The 23,124-nt window shown below is 33.2% G+C and overlaps 4 protein-coding genes and 1 long non-coding RNA gene across 5 annotated transcripts; 3 read left to right on the top strand and 2 right to left on the bottom strand.

The window, feature by feature from the left end:
* The first annotated feature begins 926 nt into the window (after window positions 1-926).
* LOC132638621 (xyloglucan endotransglucosylase protein 1-like) lies at window positions 927-2,358 on the top strand. Its single transcript, XM_060355435.1, has 3 exons — window positions 927-1,223; window positions 1,325-1,518; window positions 1,835-2,358. Exons 1-3 carry the CDS (start codon window positions 951-953, stop codon window positions 2,226-2,228), a joined length of 861 nt encoding a protein of 286 aa, XP_060211418.1. The 5' UTR covers window positions 927-950; the 3' UTR covers window positions 2,229-2,358.
* A 5,747-nt stretch (window positions 2,359-8,105) lies between these two features.
* Window positions 8,106-9,935, top strand: LOC132636561 (xyloglucan endotransglucosylase protein 1-like). The gene is made up of 3 exons (XM_060353486.1): window positions 8,106-8,430; window positions 8,535-8,728; window positions 9,288-9,935. Exons 1-3 carry the CDS (start codon window positions 8,158-8,160, stop codon window positions 9,688-9,690), a joined length of 870 nt encoding a protein of 289 aa, XP_060209469.1. The 5' UTR covers window positions 8,106-8,157; the 3' UTR covers window positions 9,691-9,935.
* A 168-nt stretch (window positions 9,936-10,103) lies between these two features.
* Window positions 10,104-12,595, bottom strand: LOC132636562 (uncharacterized). Its single transcript, XR_009581312.1, has 2 exons — window positions 12,115-12,595; window positions 10,104-10,447 (listed from the first exon to the last, which is right to left on the bottom strand). It is a non-coding gene; the product is annotated as an uncharacterized LOC132636562 (long non-coding RNA).
* Window positions 12,596-15,149: 2,554 nt separating this feature from the next.
* On the bottom strand, window positions 15,150-16,347 carry LOC132638620 (uncharacterized). Its single transcript, XM_060355434.1, has 2 exons — window positions 16,244-16,347; window positions 15,150-15,834 (listed from the first exon to the last, which is right to left on the bottom strand). The coding sequence occupies exon 2, from the start codon at window positions 15,825-15,827 to the stop codon at window positions 15,369-15,371; it is 459 nt and encodes a 152-aa protein (XP_060211417.1). The 5' UTR covers window positions 15,828-15,834; window positions 16,244-16,347; the 3' UTR covers window positions 15,150-15,368.
* Window positions 16,348-18,729: 2,382 nt separating this feature from the next.
* LOC132636560 (pentatricopeptide repeat-containing protein At2g42920, chloroplastic) lies at window positions 18,730-22,028 on the top strand. Its single transcript, XM_060353485.1, has one exon. The coding sequence runs from the start codon at window positions 19,081-19,083 to the stop codon at window positions 20,659-20,661; it is 1,581 nt and encodes a 526-aa protein (XP_060209468.1). The 5' UTR covers window positions 18,730-19,080; the 3' UTR covers window positions 20,662-22,028.
* The last annotated feature ends 1,096 nt before the right edge of the window (window positions 22,029-23,124 follow it).

Below are 23,124 nucleotides of genomic sequence, written 5' to 3'. Positions count from 1 at the left end.
AAAAAGAATAAGTACAAGTGAGAGAGGCTAGACCTTATCTTACCACTCTCAATGAGGTCAAACACCTCTACTACTAGCAGCAAACATGTAAGAAATAAGAACTTGAAAGAACCAAATTCTCCATGATCATCACAGTGTTTATAACACACTCAGTGATGATATTACAAATGAGAATACTAATAAAATGATTAAGAAACAAGAAAAATAGTAGAGCGATTCTTTGTACTTATGACAATTCCTAAAATCTGCAGTCTTAGTATCAATTTGGTTCTTCTCCTTTTCTCCTTCTTCCAACCCGTTCAAGAGTTCTTGAAAATACATTAATTCTTCTTAGATCTGGTGGACATTGTTGATATATATATAGTAGAACCTTGACACCTTTTGCTTTGCCCCTCTCATTGGTAATTGCCTTGGAAACACTTCCTCACACACTTTATCATCCCAACTATGCTTTCTACCACGAGTCTTTATTTTTGTTTTTGTTACTTCTTCTTTGTTGCTAGGAGAGATATCTCCATTTATATATGCATGTAATTATAATAACTAGTACTACTAAACAAGTATAGTAAAAGGTTTTCTCACCCCACCAGTATAGCTAGTTAGCTACAAAATAACATAAGTAATTTGGCTTAAACCAAATGGATAAACTCTCGAAGTCACGTGCTCTTCTGTGATTGCAATAGCTGTATCCTAATGGCAATTAATGGTAATGAAGATTGGATCTCATTTTCATCTAAAGAACAGAACCCCACACGCTCCATTATTTTTGTTCTCAGTGATTTTGAATAAACTAAGGTTTCCAGCTCACACCTTACTCCAGTAGCCCATACTCCTCTCATAAAAAAACAGATCTTTCTACTATGTTTAGCTTCAAAATACACCTATAAAAAGGCTCCCTAAAACATCATAATTCAAACACTCCCTTCTCTTAAACAACTTCAGCTTGGAAAATGGCTTCTAAATTTTCACCAGCATTGCTTCTTCTTTCAATACTAATGAATATCCAATTACTAGCCTCAGCTGGTAATTTCTACAGAGATGCAGAGGTTACTTGGGGCGAAGGACGCGGTAAAATACAAGAAGGTGGTAGAGGCCTCGCCCTTACTCTTGACAAACTTTCTGGCTCTGGTTTTCAGTCCAAGAATGAATATCTTTTTGGAAGGTTCGATATGCAGCTCAAACTTGTCCCTGGAAATTCCGCTGGCACTGTCACCACTTTTTTCGTAAGTTGCTCTTATTAAATTTGATTCTAATTAATAACTTAATTAATTCTTATATGTCATCTTGCTTATGATGGATTGTTCTCTCTTTTTTGTTTTATCAGTTATCTTCACAAGGAGAAGGACACGATGAGATCGATTTCGAGTTCTTGGGCAATGTCTCTGGCCAGCCTTACACAGTCCATACAAACGTATATACACAAGGAAAAGGGAACAAAGAACAGCAATTCCACCTTTGGTTCGACCCAACTTCTGCATTTCACACTTACTCCATTGTCTGGAACCCTCATCGCATAGTGTAAGTTACACTTTCACTTCAAATATGTATCTTCTTATATTTCTAGAGATCAACTTCTAAAACATTTGAAGTGTCAAAAGATCTTTTACACAATCAGGTCAATTAAAAGATAACTACAGTTAATTACCTGTACATAATAAGTGAAAATGGTTACGTAGAAAATAGTACAGATCAACAGCCTGCTATAACATAGAGTACTAAATTATACTGATAGTATCAAAAAATGTTGCAGTTATCTGTGTATATAAGTTAAATTCAAATTCTTGTAATTCCATTAGTGTACATTTTATCTTACCAATTCTTTTGATATAAACAGGTTCCTAGTAGATAACAGTCCCATCAGAGTATACAACAACCATGAAAGCATTGGAATTCCATTCCCAAAGAGCCAAGCAATGAAAGTATACTGCAGTTTATGGAATGCAGATGAGTGGGCAACACAAGGAGGCAGAGTGAAAACAGATTGGACACTTTCTCCTTTCACTGCTTATTACAGAAACATCAATATTGATGGCTGTGCAATGTCATCAGGCACCTCTTCATGTAAGTCCACAAATAATGTTAAGCCATGGCAAACACATGAACTTGATGGTAAGGGAAGGAATAGGCTAAGATGGGTGCAGAGCATACACATGGTTTACAATTACTGTGCTGATTCAAAGAGATTTCCTCAAGGATTTTCTGCTGAGTGCAAGAGTTCAAGATTTTAAGAGATGAGATTATGAAATTCTTTATTCTTTTGTACCAATAAAAGTTCTGTTGGTTACTTAGTTGCTATGTAATTGGTATTCTAACTTTATATCTGTTATGGAATTACATGGTTACTATAATTTTATATCATGAAGCATGACTTTTAATGTTCTTACTTGATGAGGGGTGTGTTTGTTGTGAAGGAAAATGCTTTTTTTTTTTTGTTGGAAAATGGTTTTTGAAAAATAAGTGAGTTTCTTACTTATTTTCTGGCATTTGGTACGTAAGAAAAAAATTATTATCCCAAAAACATTTATATATAATTTAGAAAAACATTATGGTGGTGGAATGGGATGGGTAGTGGAGTTTGGGAGTGGCAGAGTGGGGGTGGGGAGAAGACGTTAGGCTTGAAATGTCACTTATGAAACTTGTTTCGTTACTCCTTCTAAGGAGGTCATTTTAAGGAACTATTTCCTAGAAAAAATGTTTTCCAAAATATTTTGACCAACCAAACTTGATAAAGTTTCATACAAACACCCAGAAGTGTAGGTGTAATTTCTGTCTAACCATGCGAAATTTCTACATTTAGAGTTCTAAATTCTTGTAAGGTATGATAAGGTCAATATTTATAAATAGTACTCCATCTCAAAAAAGAAATTGTGAGGGTCAAACGAAATTTCTACATTTAGAGTTCTAAATTCTTGTAAGGTATGATAAGGTGAATATTTATAAATAGTACTCCATCTCAAAAAAGAAATTATGAGGGTCAAACGTCAAGTTGTAGACAAAACTATTGAGAAAACGTTCAAATTTATCCTTTTATTATCTTAATTGAACAACTTTGCCATTAGTTAAACTTTTGGTTCATTCATATAGACTTTTAGTGTTAGCAAATAGTTTTGTATTTACGCTTGTCATTAGAGGAACTTTAACGTGAAATGAGGGACTGCAAGTGTCCAAATTCTTCGGAAAAAAAAACGGTGCAACTTTTGATTATAGTTTAAAAAATTACTCTCACATATTGGAGCTCCATTAGAGGTCAAGGACAAAAATAAGACGTTGTCCTAACGGCAACGTAATATTAGATTAAAAATATAAAGGTGGAAAAAATTGCTGAATTTCTCATAGTGGACGAATTTGTCCCTTTTCTCAAATGTACTATAAATCACTAGTATCTTTTATAGTAAAAATATTTTACGAAATTCTAGTACGAACACTGTTTGACCCTAGGTATAGTAATGGTGACAAATAATTTTAGACTGAGGGACCAACAAATAGATGAAAATTTTCAGTTTAGATGTTTATCAATTAAATAATAGAGATACAATTGTAAGACATGCAATTGAGCGGTGCACCCATATGGCCAAAGAAATGACAAATTGACTTAGTACTTTATATTTTATTTTAACTACTATCAAGATGACACAAAAAGTAAAAGAAAATTAAACTTTTGAATTTAATTAATTTTGTTCTTTGAGGAGACAAGAACCTATCTTAGAAGTTTTTTCCCCTTTCCTAGATCTGATATTGAATGACAAAGAGGAAATAATAGAGATACAATTGTAAGACATACAATTGAGCGGTGCACCCATATGCCAAAGAAATGACAAATTGACTAGTACTAGTACTTTATATTTTATTTTAACTACTATCAAGATGACACAAAAAGTAAAAGAAAATTAAACTTTTGAATTTAATTAATTTTATTCTTTGAGGAGACAAGAACCTATCTTTAGAAGTTTTTTCCCCTTTCCTAGATCTGATATTGAATGACAAAGAGGACGGATGTCAGTATAAGTGACAAAGAGGACTAATAGGGATCTGATATTGTATTAATTTATCTTATCTCAAAAAGAAGAACGCAACTTTAAGATGCAATTGGCAGAATAGATCAGTATTATAATTTGATATTTCACATATATAGGAGTAGTACATTTTACAACCAATAAGTTAACCAGACATGGATCTAGTCTAGTCAATAAGACGCTATGCAGACTATTCCCTCCGTTTATTTTTACTTGTCCATTTTTTATTTTTTACGTTGTTTAATAAATAATAAATGGAATACATAATTTATCAATGTACCTATATTAATTGATGCATATTTTTATGGATTTGAAAAATAATTTGAAGTGAGTAATTAATACAATGGGTAAAGTAGGAAAAAACAAATTGTCTTCTCTTGATATGCTAAAAGTGACAAGTAAAAGTGAAAATCTATTTTTAAAATACTGAACAAGTAAAAGTGAACGAAGGGAGTACTGGATTTCTTGTCCATCTATTTTTATCATAACTTCCCATCAACATATCTTGTCAGTATAAAATATTTTTTTTTACTCTTAATCTAGTTTAATCGATTGTTATATGTTATTTATATTGTTTTTTCTTAGATGACTTTTTGAGGGATCTAATAGTATAATAAAATTGTTTACAGTGTTTGTTTATGAAAAATTAACTCATGACAAATTACCGTTAGTATTGGCCTATTGGGTGACTTGCAAAAATATGATCATTTAAGCCGTTATTTAGATTTTGTCCTTGGTTTAATGAGTTGTGTAAACCAGGATCATTAAGAAATGTGGGACATAACTTTCAAATGAGGGTCAAAACATTTTCACAAGTTATATCGAGCCGAAAAATGAAAAATTATGCAATCACAAGTATGGGATGAACCCTAGAATCAGGTGATTCTTGAATTGAAAGAACTAATGAAGAAGATGATGAATGTGAATGGAAACTGAGCTTGAATACTATTCTTAATAGCCTCGTGAGATTAATGATCATCTAGTATTGATTTGGTAATTAGTGTGACATGTGAAAGATAGGAAGATTTGGATATAAAAGAAACTTATAACTACTTTATGAACTTGAATTGAGTTGAACTAGATTTCGTCGAGTATGAATTATTGGACATCGATTACAAGTTTGTAGATTGAGTTGAATTGGATGCTCGCCGAGCTTTGTTGAGATTGTCATGAGTCATGACAAGGTGAAAGCGAGGTAAGTTAAGTTGTACCTTCCACTAAGGATATTTTTTGCTAAAAGTGCATGAAGTAAGGTCATGAAAGTGTTTCAAATGTTTGTATAATTTCATATGAGCAAACGAGCTACGCATTCCATGTTTGAGTTAGTTGTGGAGTCTGTAGCATTTTGCACCCGTAAACGTATGCCTTCTTTTGTGATTTGCACGTTATTCTATTTTTTATTTTATTTTATGATCTGTACCCTAACTTCTTTATTTTCTTGCAAAATAAGTAAACCCCTCTTTAAAAAAAAAAAAAAATCATATGGGCAAAATTGGAATACAAATAATAATAAAAAGAAATGCCACAATAAAAGAGGAGCTCAATAAATTACGTATTGTCTAAACAAATACGTTGAAACAAATGATAGCACCGTGAAGAGATTAGATGACGAAGTTGGACTAACGTTTCATGTGCAACCTGATTTTAAAGATATTCAATTATTTCCAAGTTATTATTAAAGTGATGTTTTTTCCAAAATATATGCATGATATATCTATGGGCTAAATAAATCTAACACTTGACGACTTATGAAGTTTCTATGAGATTAAATATGAGATTTGCGTTAAAATTTCATGTTTCTATATTTAACTTGATTTCAATAACATTAAATTGTTTTCAAGTTGATGATGAGATTTGCATGTTAATTATGTTTAAAATTCTCATGGGCTAAATATGCCAACCTCTTGATGTTTAAAGGACCTAAAATTGGTCAAATAATGATATTAAATGTTTTTAGGAGAACCTTAAGACCGAGAGGGCATTCATTTTCAAAAGTTGAAACATTTGAAAAGGGGATAGTAATAGAGAACTGGAAGCGGACCTAGAAGTTTGGTTACATATTCACGTGAAATCGACAACTTTTTTTCTTCAGTTTATTACGTATATATATATTAACAAATCTACTAAATATTTGAATTTGCATCAAGTTATTATTGTAGTATTAACTTTGAGATTATTATAGGAATTCATAAATTTCAAATTCCGGATCTGTCATTGAATCACTGGAACAATAGGTAAGAGGCAAAATTTATTAGCATTCTCTGTTTACAACAAAATTTATTATTACTTTTTCCAAATTCATCTTTATTTCTTTATAGTTTAGTTAATGAAGTATTAATTAAATGAGACGTTTAAGAGAAGAATGAAGTATAATCAACAAATTAGATACATTTATGATAGAGAAAATTTGAATAATTAAGGCTATACGAGATTGATCAATGTTCGTTCGGATGAAATTATGTTTTGGTTAATTATTTTCTTGGCACATGACTTCTGACTAAGCTTATGTTCTCATCCCAGCAAGCATCTCGAGAGTTTATAATTATGGATCTAGAAATTAATTAGTATCCTAGAAATAATGAAAATACTGCCCACCACATATATATATATATATATATATATATATATATATATATATATATATATATATATATATATATATATATATATATATATATATATATATATATATATATATATATGCACTATGCACTACTTAATGCTTATGCTCCATTATTTTCATGATTCATTTGGTGAGTAAGTGTTTGGACTCCTTTTCGTATTGAACACCGCCATGAATTATTTTGTACCAAATGTTTGGTATAGCCATTTATTGTTGGTTGAGATGCTTCCATAATTTCTTTTGCACCTTGAGTTTAAGTTTTACGTGTAAAATTTTAATTTACACTAAGCATGTTGATAACACGTAAAAGAGAGGAATACTATGTTTGGGCTAGAGTTAAATTACACATTTACACTAGAATCTATTTGCAGTGTAAGTAGATATTTTACTTATGGATAACGACGCTTCCCTTAGTTATCAGTAAATTCTAATTTTAATCCTTGTGATATTTGATTAAATATATTTAATTAACTTTCCCTTTTCTTGTGAATATTCACAAATATACCTGAAGTATTAAGTAATACTATTTGTAAAGTAAGTCTTTACATATTATTTTTCATAATTTGCCACTCGTATATAAACTTTTTCTTAGAAAGATTGGTCAATTGATAAAATTGCCTCTTACATGATTTCATCAAACATAAAATGCTACTTTCACTAAGTATTTCTTGATGAGACATCGGTCATTGAAATAATGATGTTTAGTCAATTATTTATGGCACATGACTTCAGTTGAAGCTACCGCTCTATCCATTATTTACAATTTTATATCTATACAGTTAGTTAGGCACTCCTAATTATGCTGCAAGTCTCAAGTTTTGAAGAGTCTGGATCTCTTTTATTTCATACACCGCCGTGAATTATTTGGTTCCATATGTTTGGTATAGCTAATTATTTGATTGAGAAGCTTCTATAAGCATGCCATGGACCACCAAAGATGGTGGTGGATTCTCCATCCTTAATCACAAGTGTCGGGTTCGAGCCCTGAAAATGGAGTCGCCTTTGATAGGAAGTGTTTTACCCTCCAAAGCAAGACGCCCTGACACGAAATTAGTCGGATCGCAAAGCCGGTATTCTTGGCTTAGACTGATGATTAAATGTACTTATGTTTAGCCTTTTTACACCATATTTAACTATAGTACATATCTCCTCTCATTCTTGCTCAAAATGACTAGTAACAAGTAGTAGAGTTTTTTCATCCCAACAGTATTGGTAAATCAATAACAAAACAAAATTTGGCTAAAAGAGAACCAAGAAATTAAACTCACGTAATCACATGCCCTTCTGTGTTTAGCAACAGCTGTATCCTAATGGCAATTAATGGTAATGAAGATTAGATCTAATTTTCATCTAAAAAGCAGAACCCCACACGCTCCAATGATTTTGAATAAACTAAGGTTTCCAGCTCACATCCCTTGCCATATTGGTTCAAAATACACCTATAAAAGGGCTCCTTAACCAAATTAATAGCATCATCATTCACACTCTTCCTTCTTCTCTTGAGCAATTTCAGCTTGGAAAATGGCTTCTAAGTTTTCATCAGCATTGCTTCTTCTTTCAATACTACTGAGTATTCAATTACTAGTCTCAGCTGGTAATTTCTACAGAGATGCAGAGATTACTTGGGGCGAAGGACGCGGTAAAATACAAGAAGGTGGTAGAGGCCTCGCCCTCACTCTTGATAAACTTTCAGGCTCTGGTTTCCAATCCAAGAATGAGTTCCTTTTTGGAAGGTTCGATATGCAACTTAAGCTTGTCCCTGGAAACTCAGCTGGCACTGTCACCACTTTCTTTGTAAGTTTCTCTTATTAAATTGAATCCTAATTATGCCCTCATTCCTAATATTATGTCATTATGATCATGGATTAATGTTCTTTCTTTTCTTTGTTGTTCATCAGTTATCTTCACAAGGAGAAGGACATGATGAGATCGATTTCGAGTTCTTGGGCAATGTCTCTGGTCAGCCTTACACAGTCCATACCAATGTGTATACACAAGGAAAAGGAAACAAAGAACAACAATTCCACCTTTGGTTCGACCCAACTGCTGCCTTTCACACTTACACCATTGTATGGAACCCTCACCGCATAGTGTAAGTTAAACAAATCAATTCAAATATTTATCTTCTTATAGTGTTTTAGTATGAAGTAGCAGTCAGCCTTTTGGAAAGAATTGCTTCAACCGAGAATTGATCCCTCGCTTCTCATATGGTGCGCACAAAACTTACTGCCTCGGAACCAAAGCGCCCATCAGACCTTTTTGTTTATGGGTGCTCAACAATTCATTATAGCAGTTTTACAATATTTTCTGTCTCAATATACACAATTCACGTTAGGGTTGATGGGTGCTCAAGCACCCGGCACCTACAATGTGGATCCCGCCCCTGCGTCTTCTTATATTTCTAGAGTTCAACTTCTAAACACTTGAAGTGTCAAAAGTATTTTTCATACATTATCAGGTCAACTAAAAGATAACTACAGGTAACTACTGTTAATAAGAAGTGAAACTAGTTACCTGGAATATAATACAGATCAACGACCTGCTATAGTAGATTAAATTACACCAGCTTATCAGCATATATAAGTTAATCCAAATTTTAGTATTTCTATTAATGTTACGTATTATCTTACCAACTCTTTTGATATAACCAGGTTCTTAGTAGACAACAGTCCCATTAGAGTATACAACAACCATGAAAGCATTGGAATTCCATTCCCAAAGAGCCAAGCAATGAAAGTATACTGCAGCTTGTGGAATGCAGATGAGTGGGCAACCCAAGGAGGCAGAGTTAAGACAGATTGGACATTAGCTCCTTTCACTGCCTATTACAGAAACATCAATATAGACGGTTGTGCAGTGTCATCCGGAACCTCTTCATGTAAGTCCATTGGTTCAGCAAACAACGCAAAGCCATGGCAAACACATGAACTCAATGCTATGGGCAGGAATAGGCTCCGATGGGTGCAAAGCAGACACATGGTTTACAACTACTGTACTGATTCTAAGAGGTTTCCTCAAGGCTTTTCTGAAGAGTGCAAGCGTTCAAGGTTTTAATGAGATGAGATCTCTTAATCCAGTATCCGAGGTTCATGCATAAAATGCTAGTTTCTGGGATTGGTTGCTGAAGTTTAAACGAGACAAGTGTGAAATTTTTTATTCGTTGTACCAATAAAAGTTTTGTTGGTTCTTGACTTTGTTGCTGAATTATATTATTCATCTCTGTAATAGAATGTGTATGGTTACTTTCTTTTGTTAATAAAGTTATGTGATATGATAAAGCATGATCTTTGATGTCCTTACTCAGTGTATATGAGTATTTTTATAGAAATCGGTAGTTTTCAACATTTATAATACGTAGATAGATGAATTTTAGTTTAAAAATCATAAATTAGGAAGATACAAAAAGTCTAAATTACATCAATGAAATCAACGAAAAAACTAACCTCGAGTGTATTCAGACGCTATCCTTTCCAGTGATCATAAACCTGCAAGCTAATTGGCAGTGATTCTGGATTTAAATTTGGAATCCAGAAGAATTGATAGGTAAATATCTTCAAATACAAAACTCAGTAGCTTTAATATTCAAAAAGAAATCCATGAGCTATGGATCCAACTACATGTATTTGTCAAAATGATACAAAGAATGATATGCTTATGCTGCGCGGACCGATGGCTTCATTCCCAACGTAAGTAACAATGTACTTATGAGTTTACATACTTCAGGACAACATGATAGCAAGCTCGACTAGGTTTACAAAATGAAAATTTTAAAACCTTTGAAGCAAGCGTTACTCCCACTTCTCCATCTCGCCTGTAGAAGACATAACAAGAGAGTCCGTTATGATCTTTTTGAGAGAGATGCAAGGAGCAAGGTTGATAATATGGATGAAAATCTGTCTCTAGAAATTTCATTAATAAGGCTTTAAATGGCCAAATAAACAAAATAGTACACTCTTCCAATTAAAGTTTCAGACTCTTACTACAAATAAGAAATTGAATATTCTAGTAAATCAAATATTAGATTCCTCCTAAACAACTAATTATTCTAGAAAATTGTAGCAGATGCAACGTCCACAGAGTAAAAAACCATAAGAAGAAACCACCATCTGGTCCAGGCACCAATGTATTTAACAATTGAAAAGGATTATTTCATTCCAAAATACACAAATAAATAGATAATGCACCCATAAAGGATTGTTATCGCCATCATTTTAAGAAATTCCAAGAACCATCAGGGGTTGAAGCGTTACACGCTTGTTTCAATTTGCACCTAAAGGTAGAGGTAAGGTCTGTGTACATCCTACCCTCCCCAGACCCCACTTGTGGGAGTACAGTGGGTATGTTGTTGTTGTTGCCTGCTGGCCTCCTCCTGGCTCCCACACCCCATCCAGGTTATTCCGACCAATAGCTAATTTTATCTTACAAGATATTTGAAATCACAGATTGCATTTTTTTCGGCTTTTAGGTTCTATTGAAGACCTGCAGGTACTCAGCAAGTTTTTGCAGCCTGTCCAAAAAAAATTCCACAACACGAACGAAAACAACTTTCTGTATACTCCCACTAACCCAAGTTATTGATGCACCTTCTTTTTAAGTCAATTAATTCTTGCGTTTATATATATAGACCCAATTTAACTTTAGACTTCATATTGACCTTTAATGAGATGAATTATAACCAAACAAATAACTATGACTTATTTTATACCACAAGATTCAAAAGTCCTTCTTTCTTTTTTAAACTCTGTACCCGGTTAAAATCCATCACATAAATCAGAACGGAGGGAGTATTAGTTATGCTTTGAAGATAACCTGCTAACAATCAGATACATGTGATGCCTATTTGTTCAAGTCCAACTCCTAAAACCAAAGGAGAAGTTCATTATGTCTCTAAAGTCCAACTCCTAAAACAAAGAATTAACACTGAATTACACAAATATGTCAAAACATTCCTACAACTGATCTGAGTTCCACATGCTCCTCTTTTCATCAAACCACGAAGAGAGACTCCTTAAATTTCCCATTTAGAAAAAAGTTTCAAGAAAATTAGCAAAATTAACCGCAAAACAAAACATATTTCAACCCACAATGGGTCTGAGCTCATTTTACAAGAAATGTTCAAATATAAATACTCCCTCCATCCAAAATTAGCTATATCATATTTAGCTTCTCGAGAGTCAACTTGACTCATTTTTTAAACTAAATTAAACTATATCAACTCAATAATTTGCATTTAAAATTTCGATACTCAGCAGCCACACAAAAAATACTGCAACTTGCAATGTTTTTCATGTCAATATGACAAAAAACTACAATTCAACATGCTGGGTCAAAATTCACATAATTTTGACTCTCGAAAAGTAAAATATGACAACTAATTTGGAACAGATGAGAGTAACAAATAAGAAAAGTTTCCTGAATATATCCATTTTCAAAAGCTTAAGAAACAATTCAAAGCAAAATAAATAAATAGTGAATTACCTTTGGGAGAAAAAAAACCACCTTCCCAAAGAATGTTGTGGCAATGCCATGGCCATGAACTTTGGTTGTTCCAAAATCTAATTTGATAAAGGGTCTTCAAAGGGACTGAGAGACAGTGAAAAAATGTACAATTTTCTTACATTGGACGGTTCCATTTTATTTGTCTTTCTTTTGTTTCCTCTTTAGAGACAAGTTTCAAAATTACACTTCTCTCTCTCTGTGTCTTTTTTTTTTTTTTGGGTCTGAGGTTCCTTGTGGGGTTTAGAAGGGGTTTTTGAGATGCACGAAGTACGAGGAACAGGGACGTAAGGGTCCCAAGTATACAGATGAATAAGTTGAAACGGCTAACACTTCCGCGCTTCTGCTTTTACAAGTACCTCGATTTTAAATTATTTATCATTTTTTTATTTTACACGCCTTTTAAAATTTAGTTAGAAAGGTTATTTGATTAACTTTATTCTTATTTATATTTAAATTATAATCTTTCTTCATTAAGTGTTTACTCTTTAAAAAAGTAAGACACATAAATTGAAACAAAAGGAATACTTATTATAATCTTTATTTAATTGCGTAACAAAATAGAGATTAGTTAGTATCTTCTTAGTCAATAAGAACAAATCTAATTAAGCCATTTTTAATGACAATCACATTTTTGAATTGAACTATTAATAGCTTTTTGACGAATAGACCAGACTGAACATCTATAATTCATATATATATATATCCTTGTTTTAAATTCTGATAAATGATTGCAGCAGCAACAATCCTGCTTCTGAGTGATATAACATCAACAGTTTAGGAAAAAACTATTAACAGGAGGGCAGTAAGATATGGATTCCGTTATTTCCTAGAATTTGTTTTATTATTTGAAAACAATTGTCAACAAAACTCCTGCAGCTTAAGAGGAGTACTAACAGAAATATATAAATAAACTACAATCAATTAACATTAAAAAAAAAAAAAAAAAACTAAGTAATTAAGCCCAACATTACCAATGAGCCATCAAAATTGTAAAATCCAAAACTTGGTCAGACAAAAATTAAACTCAACTTGTTGAAACTTGAAACAAACTGATCTTGCTTTACAGTTTTCTTCCGTATCCAAGATAGCACAAAATTGTGGCTGCAACTACGCTTACAGTACCAACAATAACACTTTTAGTAGTCAAATTTTCCAACTTCTTGTCCAATTTTGCAACTTTACTAATCATTTCTTGTAACCTTTGTTGCAATTCATCTTTTACACTTTCCCACTCTTCATTATTTATCATCAAAACACCCTGTAATTCCTCAACTTGCCTTTTTAGACCCCTAATTTCACTTTCCTTCACTTCTACTTCAACTCGTCGATCATTTTCTCTTTTCTCCAATTTCTCAATTTCCATCAGTAACACATTCTTTTCACTCTCGATCGTACTCAATTTCGTACTCATCTCATTTTCGCTATTCTTTAAGTCCTCCATAATAGCCTTAAGTCGCGATAGCTCTGAATTCGACTCCTTGAGATCGTTCAGAGCAGTTTAAAGATCATTATGCATTCGAGAAAATTCATCCATTCTTTTACTTGAAAAAGGTTCGATAATAGTATTCAATTAATAAAGAAACTGAAAGTAATAGTTGAAAATTTGAGAAATTGTGAGTTCAATAACCCACAAAATATTAAGTTTAAAATGTGAATTGATTTTGTTTTGGTTTTCGTTGGTAGTTATATTTTTCTTTGGTGACTGTTGGAAGAACAACTGAATAATGAATGAAAGGAAAAGTTCTTCTTTTATACTGATAGTTAAAAGTAACTTCAATTGTGGCATGACGATTGAAGAAACGATGCGTCTATTGGACATGTACTAACTGTCACAACGGATAGTCTAATTGCCGTCAAACACATTTTCAATCTCTCTTTATGTAATTTTTCCCACTAAGTTACTTTATCTACAATGTTTGTTTTGACTGTCATCTAGTTTTTGGAGTCTGGTACCTATATTGGGATCCGACTAATTCAGATTTCTATTGGAAAGTCCACTTTGAGGGATAAAGTGCGTCTGTGCCCACATTGAGACTTGACTAATCCGGATTCACATTGAAAAGTCCTACTTTGAGGAATAAACCGCTCTCTAACAAAAGCGACTTTATTCCTAGAGTTCCAACAAAAGAACTCTAGTTAAACATGAATAATTACTTACTATCTTACCATAAACTTTGGTGATACTTTACCCATCGTTTAATTAAGTTACATTATATCTTATTCTAAATTGTGAATTAAGTCTATTTATTGTACAAATAAGTAATCCTTTTATGAGTTTGTTGTAAAATCATATCGAGCCTATTTTTCATAATTGTGATGTCAATATTGCATGCAGTAAGTGTGTATTTAAGTTCCACCATCTCTTTTTTCTATACTCATGTTAAATATTATATTCGTCCTTAGAAAAAAATCACATAAGATTTAAATTATCTATAGAAATAAACATATTTCTATGTTGGTTTCATTCGGTTTTTCCTTGTTCAAACTAAAATCAGACCAAATCAAACCAAATATATACATATTGAGTTTTAAAGTCGTCTTGATTTGATTTTCTGTTTAAATTTGATTTTTCGGTATTTTTTGAATATCCCTAGTTGGGAAGTGGCAAATTATGGTGCTAATTAATTCAATTAGATTAATCGCTTCTCTGTTAGCAAAATAAGGGCAATATAGTCTATTCTTTTGTGACAGCAAGGATAGTTCTAAGCGGAACCATTAACAATATTTTATTACCATGATGTTCTTACGAAGTTATTGAGTGAAAACCACCATAATGATGATTGCTAAGTTTGGAGTACGAGAATTAAAATACTTAATTTAAAATAAATTCAGGTATTGATTCTTCGAACTAAGAACTAGCACTAAGAATATTAAAAGTTCTGCTTCAGAGAGATATAACATCAACAGTTTAGGCAATAAAAACTACTAAGAAAAAAGCAACAAGATACAAATTCGATTAATCAACAGAATACAAACTACATATCCATTAATTCAATGATTAAGCACAGCTACACCAACAGACCTTGTTTTCTTATTTGAAGGAAAACAATAATCAACAAAATTCCTGCACACTAAAGAAGAGTACTAACAGCAAAATGTACATATATCAATCTAAGTAAACCTAAGTAGTAATAACGCCCAACATAACCAAAGAGCAATCAAAATTGTAAATTACAAAAACTTGATCAGACAAAAAACTCAACTTAATGAGATGTTGAAAAAAATCCCTTAGTTTATATTTTTCTTCCATCTCGATGATAACACAAGACACCGATAGTAATTGCAACAACTACGGATGTAGCCACCATTGGCCACTCTACGTTTACACCAAATAATTGATGTAAATTTTCCTCAACAAGCCTTTGGGAAATCACGTTTTCCTGAATCTCCAATTTTTCCTCCAATTCAGAGACTTTAGTTAGCATTTCTTTAACCCTCTTGGACAACTCGTCCTTCACCATATAAATCATGTCCTTCTCCTTTTGCCACTCACTGTATTTTATCACAGCGCCGTCTAGTTCCTCAAGCTTCTGCTTTAGGCCCCAAATTTCTCTCTCCTTTAGTTCTAATATAACTCTTTGATGATTTCCTGTTGCTTCTAACTTCTCAATTTTCATTAGTAACGAATGTATTTCGCGCTCCAATGAGGCTATCTTCTGATTCAGATCAAACTCCACATTCTCCTCCGCCATATTTAACCTGAAAATGGTTGGACAAAATTCGACTCAATCTGTTAATTAAGTAACTGAAAGTAGTCGTTAGGAATTGAAAAAAAAAAAGAATTAACTACTACTAATTAGAAATTTATTTCCAAGAAATGAAACTCAAAGAAACTAGAGCAATGATGAAAATTATTACTAATATGCAAGTTCTTGAACTTGTCACAGGACAGTTCAATAACCAAGATATCCTAATTCAAATTCAAAAGCAGTGTACAAACCGGAAATTAGCCTCTGTCATTTAATCTATGCGAAACAATAAAAATTCAACTATATTTTCTTTTGAGCCACACACAAACATAAAGTTTTTTTTTTAAAACTCCTTAAAATTGTGAAGGGGAAACAAGAAAGAAAATGAAATGAAATGAAAAAGAAGTAAAAAAAGAAACCTTTATTGATGAACCTTGACGAGAGAAATGAGGAATGTGAATTAAATTTGGTTTTGAATTATGTTGGAAGTTAGTTATTTTTGTCTGGTGAATGCTGAGGAATTAATGAATATCGAATGAAAGGAAAAGATTTATTTTTCATACATATATATAGTGAATGTGAATGTGAAATTTCAAATGTTGGGGTGGTTATTGAAAGAAACGATGTGTCTACTATTTTTGGATAATAACTGGCGGGCTTAACTGTCCCTAAAAGGTCGCAACGGTATAGCCCAATTGCCCCTCAAACGCCGCTTTAGATTTTTCTTTATTTTTCCCAATTTTGTTCAAAGAAAAAAGAAAGAACCTTTGGTTAGAGAAAAAATTATAATTTTGAATTTGGTGTATTGGACGTTATATTTTTAATTAAGAAATTCACGTGTATGCATATGTTGAATTAGACCAAACACGCACCGCCGTCTTATTTGAGTTTCAAATCTTAGTTTAATTCATCATTTAAGGACTAAAAATATGTCATTCCTCGCTGATGTCATGGTTGAGAGGGGGAACGGGAAACTCTAAGTGGTCGTTTGGTTTGAGGTCAAAATAGTTCCGGGATTACAATCCCGGGACTAATTTATACCATCTGTTGGTATTATTTTATACCATCTGAAAGATGGTATAAAATAATACCAGTATAAGTGGGTTAAGAAGGTATAAGTTGAGTTATTCCAGCACTAATTTTTATACCACGTTTGGTACAAGGTATAAAATAATCTCGGGATAAATCTATACCTTATACCAAACGTGGTATAAAAATTAATACCGGCATAACCCATGTTATACCTTAAACCAAACGACCACTTAGAAGAGAATTATGGGCATAAAAATAAAATAAAAAATTGAAGAGCTTAAGAATGGTGCTAATAATTTTGTTTTTTATAAGCTTAGAACTTTAAGGAAAGAATTAGGGCAAGCTTACAAAGATGAGGAAGCTTATTGGAAACAAAAATCTAGAGCTTTATGGCTTCAAGAAGGGTATAAAAATACTTCTTTCTTCCAGATGAAAACTATTTAGAGAAGCAATTGTAATAGCATCAAAGGTTTGCTTGGCTAATGGAAATTGGGTGTCGGAAAAAGGTGACATTAGTAGAAAAGTAGAAATTTTTTATGCAAATTTATTCACTACTTCTAGACCAACAAATCTTGAATCCATTTTGAATATTATTCCTCCCTTGGTTGACGATTCGATAAACCAAAGTCTCGTTAGTGCGGTATCTGACGAGGAAGTGAAAAATGCAATTTTCGACATGCATCCCTTAAAGGCTTCGGGAATAGATGGAATGGAATGACTTCCTTCTTTTTTCAAAATTATTGGAATATCCTATCCACTGATATTATTGCTGCCGATAAAAGTTTTTTTCATTCAAGATATCTTTTACCTTCTTGGAATCAAACTCTCATTACTTTAATCCCGAAAGTGAAAAATCCTAGTATTATTAGTCAGTTTAGACCTATTAGCTTATGTTTTACGATATATAAAATCATTACTAAGATTATTATAGCCAGAATGAAGCAATATTTGCCTAGTATTATTTTTTCTAATCAATCTGCCTTTGTAGGTAGTAGGCAAATTGTTGATAATATAGTCTTAGCACACGAGTGTATCCATATGTTAAAAAATAAGAGGAGAAGAAATAATAAGTATATGGCTTTGAAGTTGGACATGGCAGAAGCTTATAATAGAGTGGAGTGGATATATTTCCAAAAGTTGTTTTTGCAAATGGGCTTTCATAATATTTTTGTTAGTTGGATTATGCAATGTATCACTACTCCTACTTACAGATTTAATCTAAATGGTGAATTGCTGGGTTTGTTAAGCCGAGTAGACCCTTTGTCACCATACCTGTTTATATTATGTGTTGAAGGATTTACTAGACTTTTGAACCAAGCTGAGGGTCGAAGCGAGATACAGGGAATGGTGCTTAGCATAGAGTAGAGTAGCCGTTGATGGCTGCATCAGCAGTTTCAACCATGTTTTGGATTTCATAATTTTGATGGCTCATTCGTTATGTTGTTATTACTACTTAATGTTCTGTTGGTGTAACATTCTAGAATGAAACTTTGCATGTTAAACAATACTTTTACATCTTTACACTGATAAAAAACATGAAACCCACATGGCTATGAACCCCACGTAGACGGATTCTTTACCCACCACATTAAATAGCCATTTTCGACTTTAAATAAGAACTAACCTTGATGAGCTATTCTTTTAATCCTTCAAAAACGAGTTGGAAAGTCTCATTTGTTTGCTTGAAATCGCTGGAAGAAGAGGAGAGGAGATGGGTGAGATTAGGGCTTTTTAATCTTACAATGAAAGAGGGGGAGGGAAATAGTAATTGGATCTGGGTGGGTGGGGTGAGCGGGTCGGGTTTTGGTTTATAATATGATTTATTTTGAGCTGGTTTTATTAAATGACGTGGACCAATAATTTGATGTCACGTGTCATAGCTGGTATTTGAAAACCACCGTTAATGAAAAATGACATGGATGAGCTATTTTGGTAACGGCGATGACATAAATGATACAAACTATTAACGAGTGACATAAATGAGCCATTTCAGATAGTTCGATGACATATTTGAGCATTTTCCTTAAATTAAATAAGTGGACTCATCCTTAATGTCTTTTAATTTCTTAGTGAAATTGAGAACCAATAGAGGCCCTACATACCTTATCTATTATGCCAGATGGGAGCTGTTTACTCAAAACTAAAAAACCAAACAGATTGCTCTGTTTCAACTTTCAACCAACACATTCTTTGATAAATTTTCCACTTCTTTAGACATCAAGAGATGCCACTATATGTTTGCTCATCCAATCCCTCATCAACTTCCATTTCAAAGTTCATATCAGCCCAACCATATCTTCATATGTTAGAAACCAAATGTAGCACCATGACAGACCTCAAAAAGATTCATGCCCAACTCATTAAAACTGGTCTAATTAAGGACAAAATAGCATCTAGCCGTGTCCTTGCATTTTCAGCCAAGTCCTCTATTGGCGACATCAATTATGCTAACTTAGTTTTCACTCACACGGAAGATCCAAATCTTTTCACTTGGAACACTATCATTAGAGGTTTCTCAGAGAGCTCAACTCCACTATATGCAATTCATCTGTTCATTCAAATGTTGAACAACACTTCAGAAATTCAACCACATGTGCTTACTTATCCTTCCGTTTTTAAGGCGTACGCTCGATGTGGTCTTGCGAAAGATGGAGCCCAACTTCATGGGAGAATCATTAAACTAGGCCTTGAATTTGACACATTCATAAGAAATACGTTGTTACATATGTATGCAAATTGTGGATTTTTGGTTGAAGCAAGGAAGTTGTTTGATGAGAATGAAGTTGAGGACGTTGTTGCTTGGAATTCTATGATCATGGGCCTAGCTAAATCGGGAGAATTCGATGATTCTTGGAGGTTGTTTAGTAAAATGGAAACTAGAAATGATGTGTCTTGGAACAGTATGATAAGTGGATTTGTTAGAAATGGGAAGTGGAGTGAAGCGTTGGACCTTTTTAGCACTATGCAAGAGGAAAATATTAAGCCTAGTGAATTCACCTTGGTAAGCCTATTGAATGCTTGTGGACACCTAGGAGCACTTGAACAAGGGAATTGGATTTATATGTATGTTAAAAAGAACAATATTAAATTAAATGTCATTGTTGTTACTGCAATCATAGACATGTATTGCAAGTGTGCAAATGTTGAAATGGCGTGGCAAGTTTTTGTCAGTGTCTCAAATAAAGGGTTGTCTTCTTGGAACTCTATGATTTTGGGCTTAGCTACTAATGGTTTTGAGGATGAAGCGATTAAGTTATTCTCAAGGCTACAGCGCACGAATCTCAAACCAGATTCAGTGAGTTTCATCGGTGTACTAACTGCGTGCAATCACTCCGGATTGGTAGACAAAGCTAAAGACTACTTCCAATTGATGAAAAAAGAATATGGTATCAAACCATCAATCAAGCACTATGGTTGTATGGTCGATATTTTGGGACGAGCAGGACAACTTCACGAAGCAGAAGAGGTTATAAGAAGCATGAAAATAGAACCTGATGCTGTTATATGGGGTTCTTTGTTATCTGCTTGTAAGACTCACGGGAACATGGCGTTGGCAAGACGGTCAGCTGAGAATTTGCTTGTGCTTGATCCGAATGAAAGCAGTGGTTATGTATTGATGGCGAATATGTATGCAGCCTTGGGGAAATTTGAAGAAGCGATGGATGAGAGGATATCAATGAAGGAGAAAGAGATAGAGAAAGAACCGGGATGTAGTTCAGTAGAAGTTAATGGAGAAGTCCATGAGTTTGCTTCTGGTAGGAAGTTAGATTCTGAGTTCCATGATATATATTCTTTGATATACTAGACACACTTAAGAATTTATTGTCTTTTTAGAGACCAGTGTACACAATCACTTCATTTGCCACTCCACCCTTTTGAAGAAATTTCGAGGACATATCCTAGCACTTTCTATGAAGCTTTCTCCAAATGTATGAATGACAGGATGCTTTCTCACACCTAAGAGTCACCTTCCTCTCACCCACCATTGAAGCTTCCTCCAAGCTTCCTCACACCTTCCACCTACCTAGTTTTGGTCCTATAAATAGAGAAGCTTGTAAAGCTTTCTATCATCAGATATTAGATCATCACAGCACAACCAAGAAGAGTTGTGTAATATCCTTGAGAGATTTGTGAGGTGTCTTTTGAGAGTTTTTTTTTTGTTAGAGCTTGTATGTCTCTTCTTTCTATTCTTGAAAGTAATAGAAATATTTTTCTCTCATATTAGCTCTATACTTTAATTACCCCAACACCTTTATGAATGTCAGCAGACTTTAGAAGAACATAGTCAAACAAACCTGCACTCTTTTGGCAGTATATCTAGCAGATTAAGACTGCAATATCATATATTTCATGTCAATCTAGAAACTTGTGTTAACTATTTACCCAGTTGAACATAATCAACATGAATAATGATCTGTTGAGAAACAGGATTAGGTGAATGCACCAAAAGACCAATAGATTTATCATTGATCAACCGTCTCCTACTCTGCAATCATTCTTATTGGCGGGTTCACCATATTAACGGTGGATATCATCATTTATGCACATATTTTCCAGCAGACCGGATTTTGGGTCACATCTCACACCACAAAATCACTCACGCTGATTTCCACCATTACATTCCATCTTCACCATAGTTACAGAGCATTCTCTACCCTAAAACACCCACTATTTCCACCATTAATGCCACTCCTTAGAACCTCCATAACAAGACCACAGTTTCGCCTTAGTACCACCACTTTTAATCACCGGAAAAACAGAAGCCGACGGCGGCGCACCACCACCATCTCAGCTAAACTAGCCATTGAACCACAGTAAATCATTGGTAGAAGAAGGAACATGAGGAAGATAAAGGAAAGAAAGAAAAAGAAATTAAAAAAATAGAATAATAAATCAAAACAATTTTTAAAAGAGTTTAAGTTTTGTGCATGCACAAATGGTAATATTGACCTGCTATAGTAGGTTACTAACTTTTTACTGCAATAATTTTTTTGCTTCTCTAAATACAAACTCCAGCTTTTTGTTTTTCCTCTCTCCTCAACCCTACAGAATATCCGTCTTCCTCGTTCTCTCAAACCAGAGTTATCTAATCACCCATCTATGTTTTCTATCATTGGCTTTTTGTTCCCCATGTGTATTAGTCCACCCAAAATATCAATGTGCTTTGTTATATATCCAGTTTCCAGCAAAAATGCAAAAGAATTACATGACTTAATAGTGTGATTTAAGTTGATTTCTTTTTCCAAGTTCTCTAATGTTTTCAATCTTCATAATTTATAAGGCCTTTTGAATTAGATACTGAAGTTAAGTAACAGAATGCATCTTTTCAAACAAAAAATGGACCTATAACCAAGAGGATTTTGGAACTTAATTATATTTCCATGAGCTAAAGACAAAATCTTCATCAGTGATTATTGATGATGATATTGAGAATTTGGCATGAAAAGTGAAAACGTCAAAAGTAGTAAATAAATTTTGATTACAAGTAAACTTAGAAATGTTTTAGTTAAAGTATCAATAGGATTCTACTTGCCTTTAATTTCTTTCAAATACTAAAGAAAGTTACTGTGGTAAATCATCTTTGAGATTACCTGATGGTGTAGAACAATTAGTACACCGACAGTGCACCAAACTTAAACTCTTTTTAAAAATAAAAGTTAATTGAATTTTACACGTGTTAGATGCGTGCGCTTCACCAGCACATATGTGGGTGTGGCTTTTTAAGGGTGAGTATATTCCATTTTTAAAATGCCCAGAGAGTTAATAGGACCCCCGCAAAGATAAGATGTGTAGTTGAAATTTCGGTCAAACGTTGAGGGCTCATTTGGTCATTTTCTCAACTTTATGTTCAATCCACTAAATGTGCTTTTATGGGTTATAGTATTTCGCAGAAATGTTTCATTTGTTGTGATCCATGTTCCAACAAATTTAGTGTTTCTAGAAATATTAGTTTTTTTTTTTTTTTTTAAGAATCATTATCTCTTTCATATTCATGTTGAGTCATCTTCTATTACTCCTCTTCATCCTACCTTTTTGTTTCTCCTTTTATGATTTAGTTTGGGTTTTTTTTGGTTAATTGGTTTGGTTTGGTTTGAGAATTTTAAAATTTTGGTTTTTTTGTCTGGATTAGAATTTTAAAAAGTAAAAATAAAAGAACCGAAAAAACCAAATTATATATATATATATATATATATATATTAAATATAATATTTTTATTTAATGTATGAGGATGTTAGAATTGGGTATTTCAACACTTTCTGTATTCCTT

Source organism: Lycium barbarum, chromosome 4 (assembly GCF_019175385.1).
Source record: "Lycium barbarum isolate Lr01 chromosome 4, ASM1917538v2, whole genome shotgun sequence".
Lineage (NCBI taxonomy): Eukaryota > Viridiplantae > Streptophyta > Magnoliopsida > Solanales > Solanaceae > Lycium > Lycium barbarum.
This window is presented reverse-complemented; position numbering and strand designations above follow the sequence as displayed.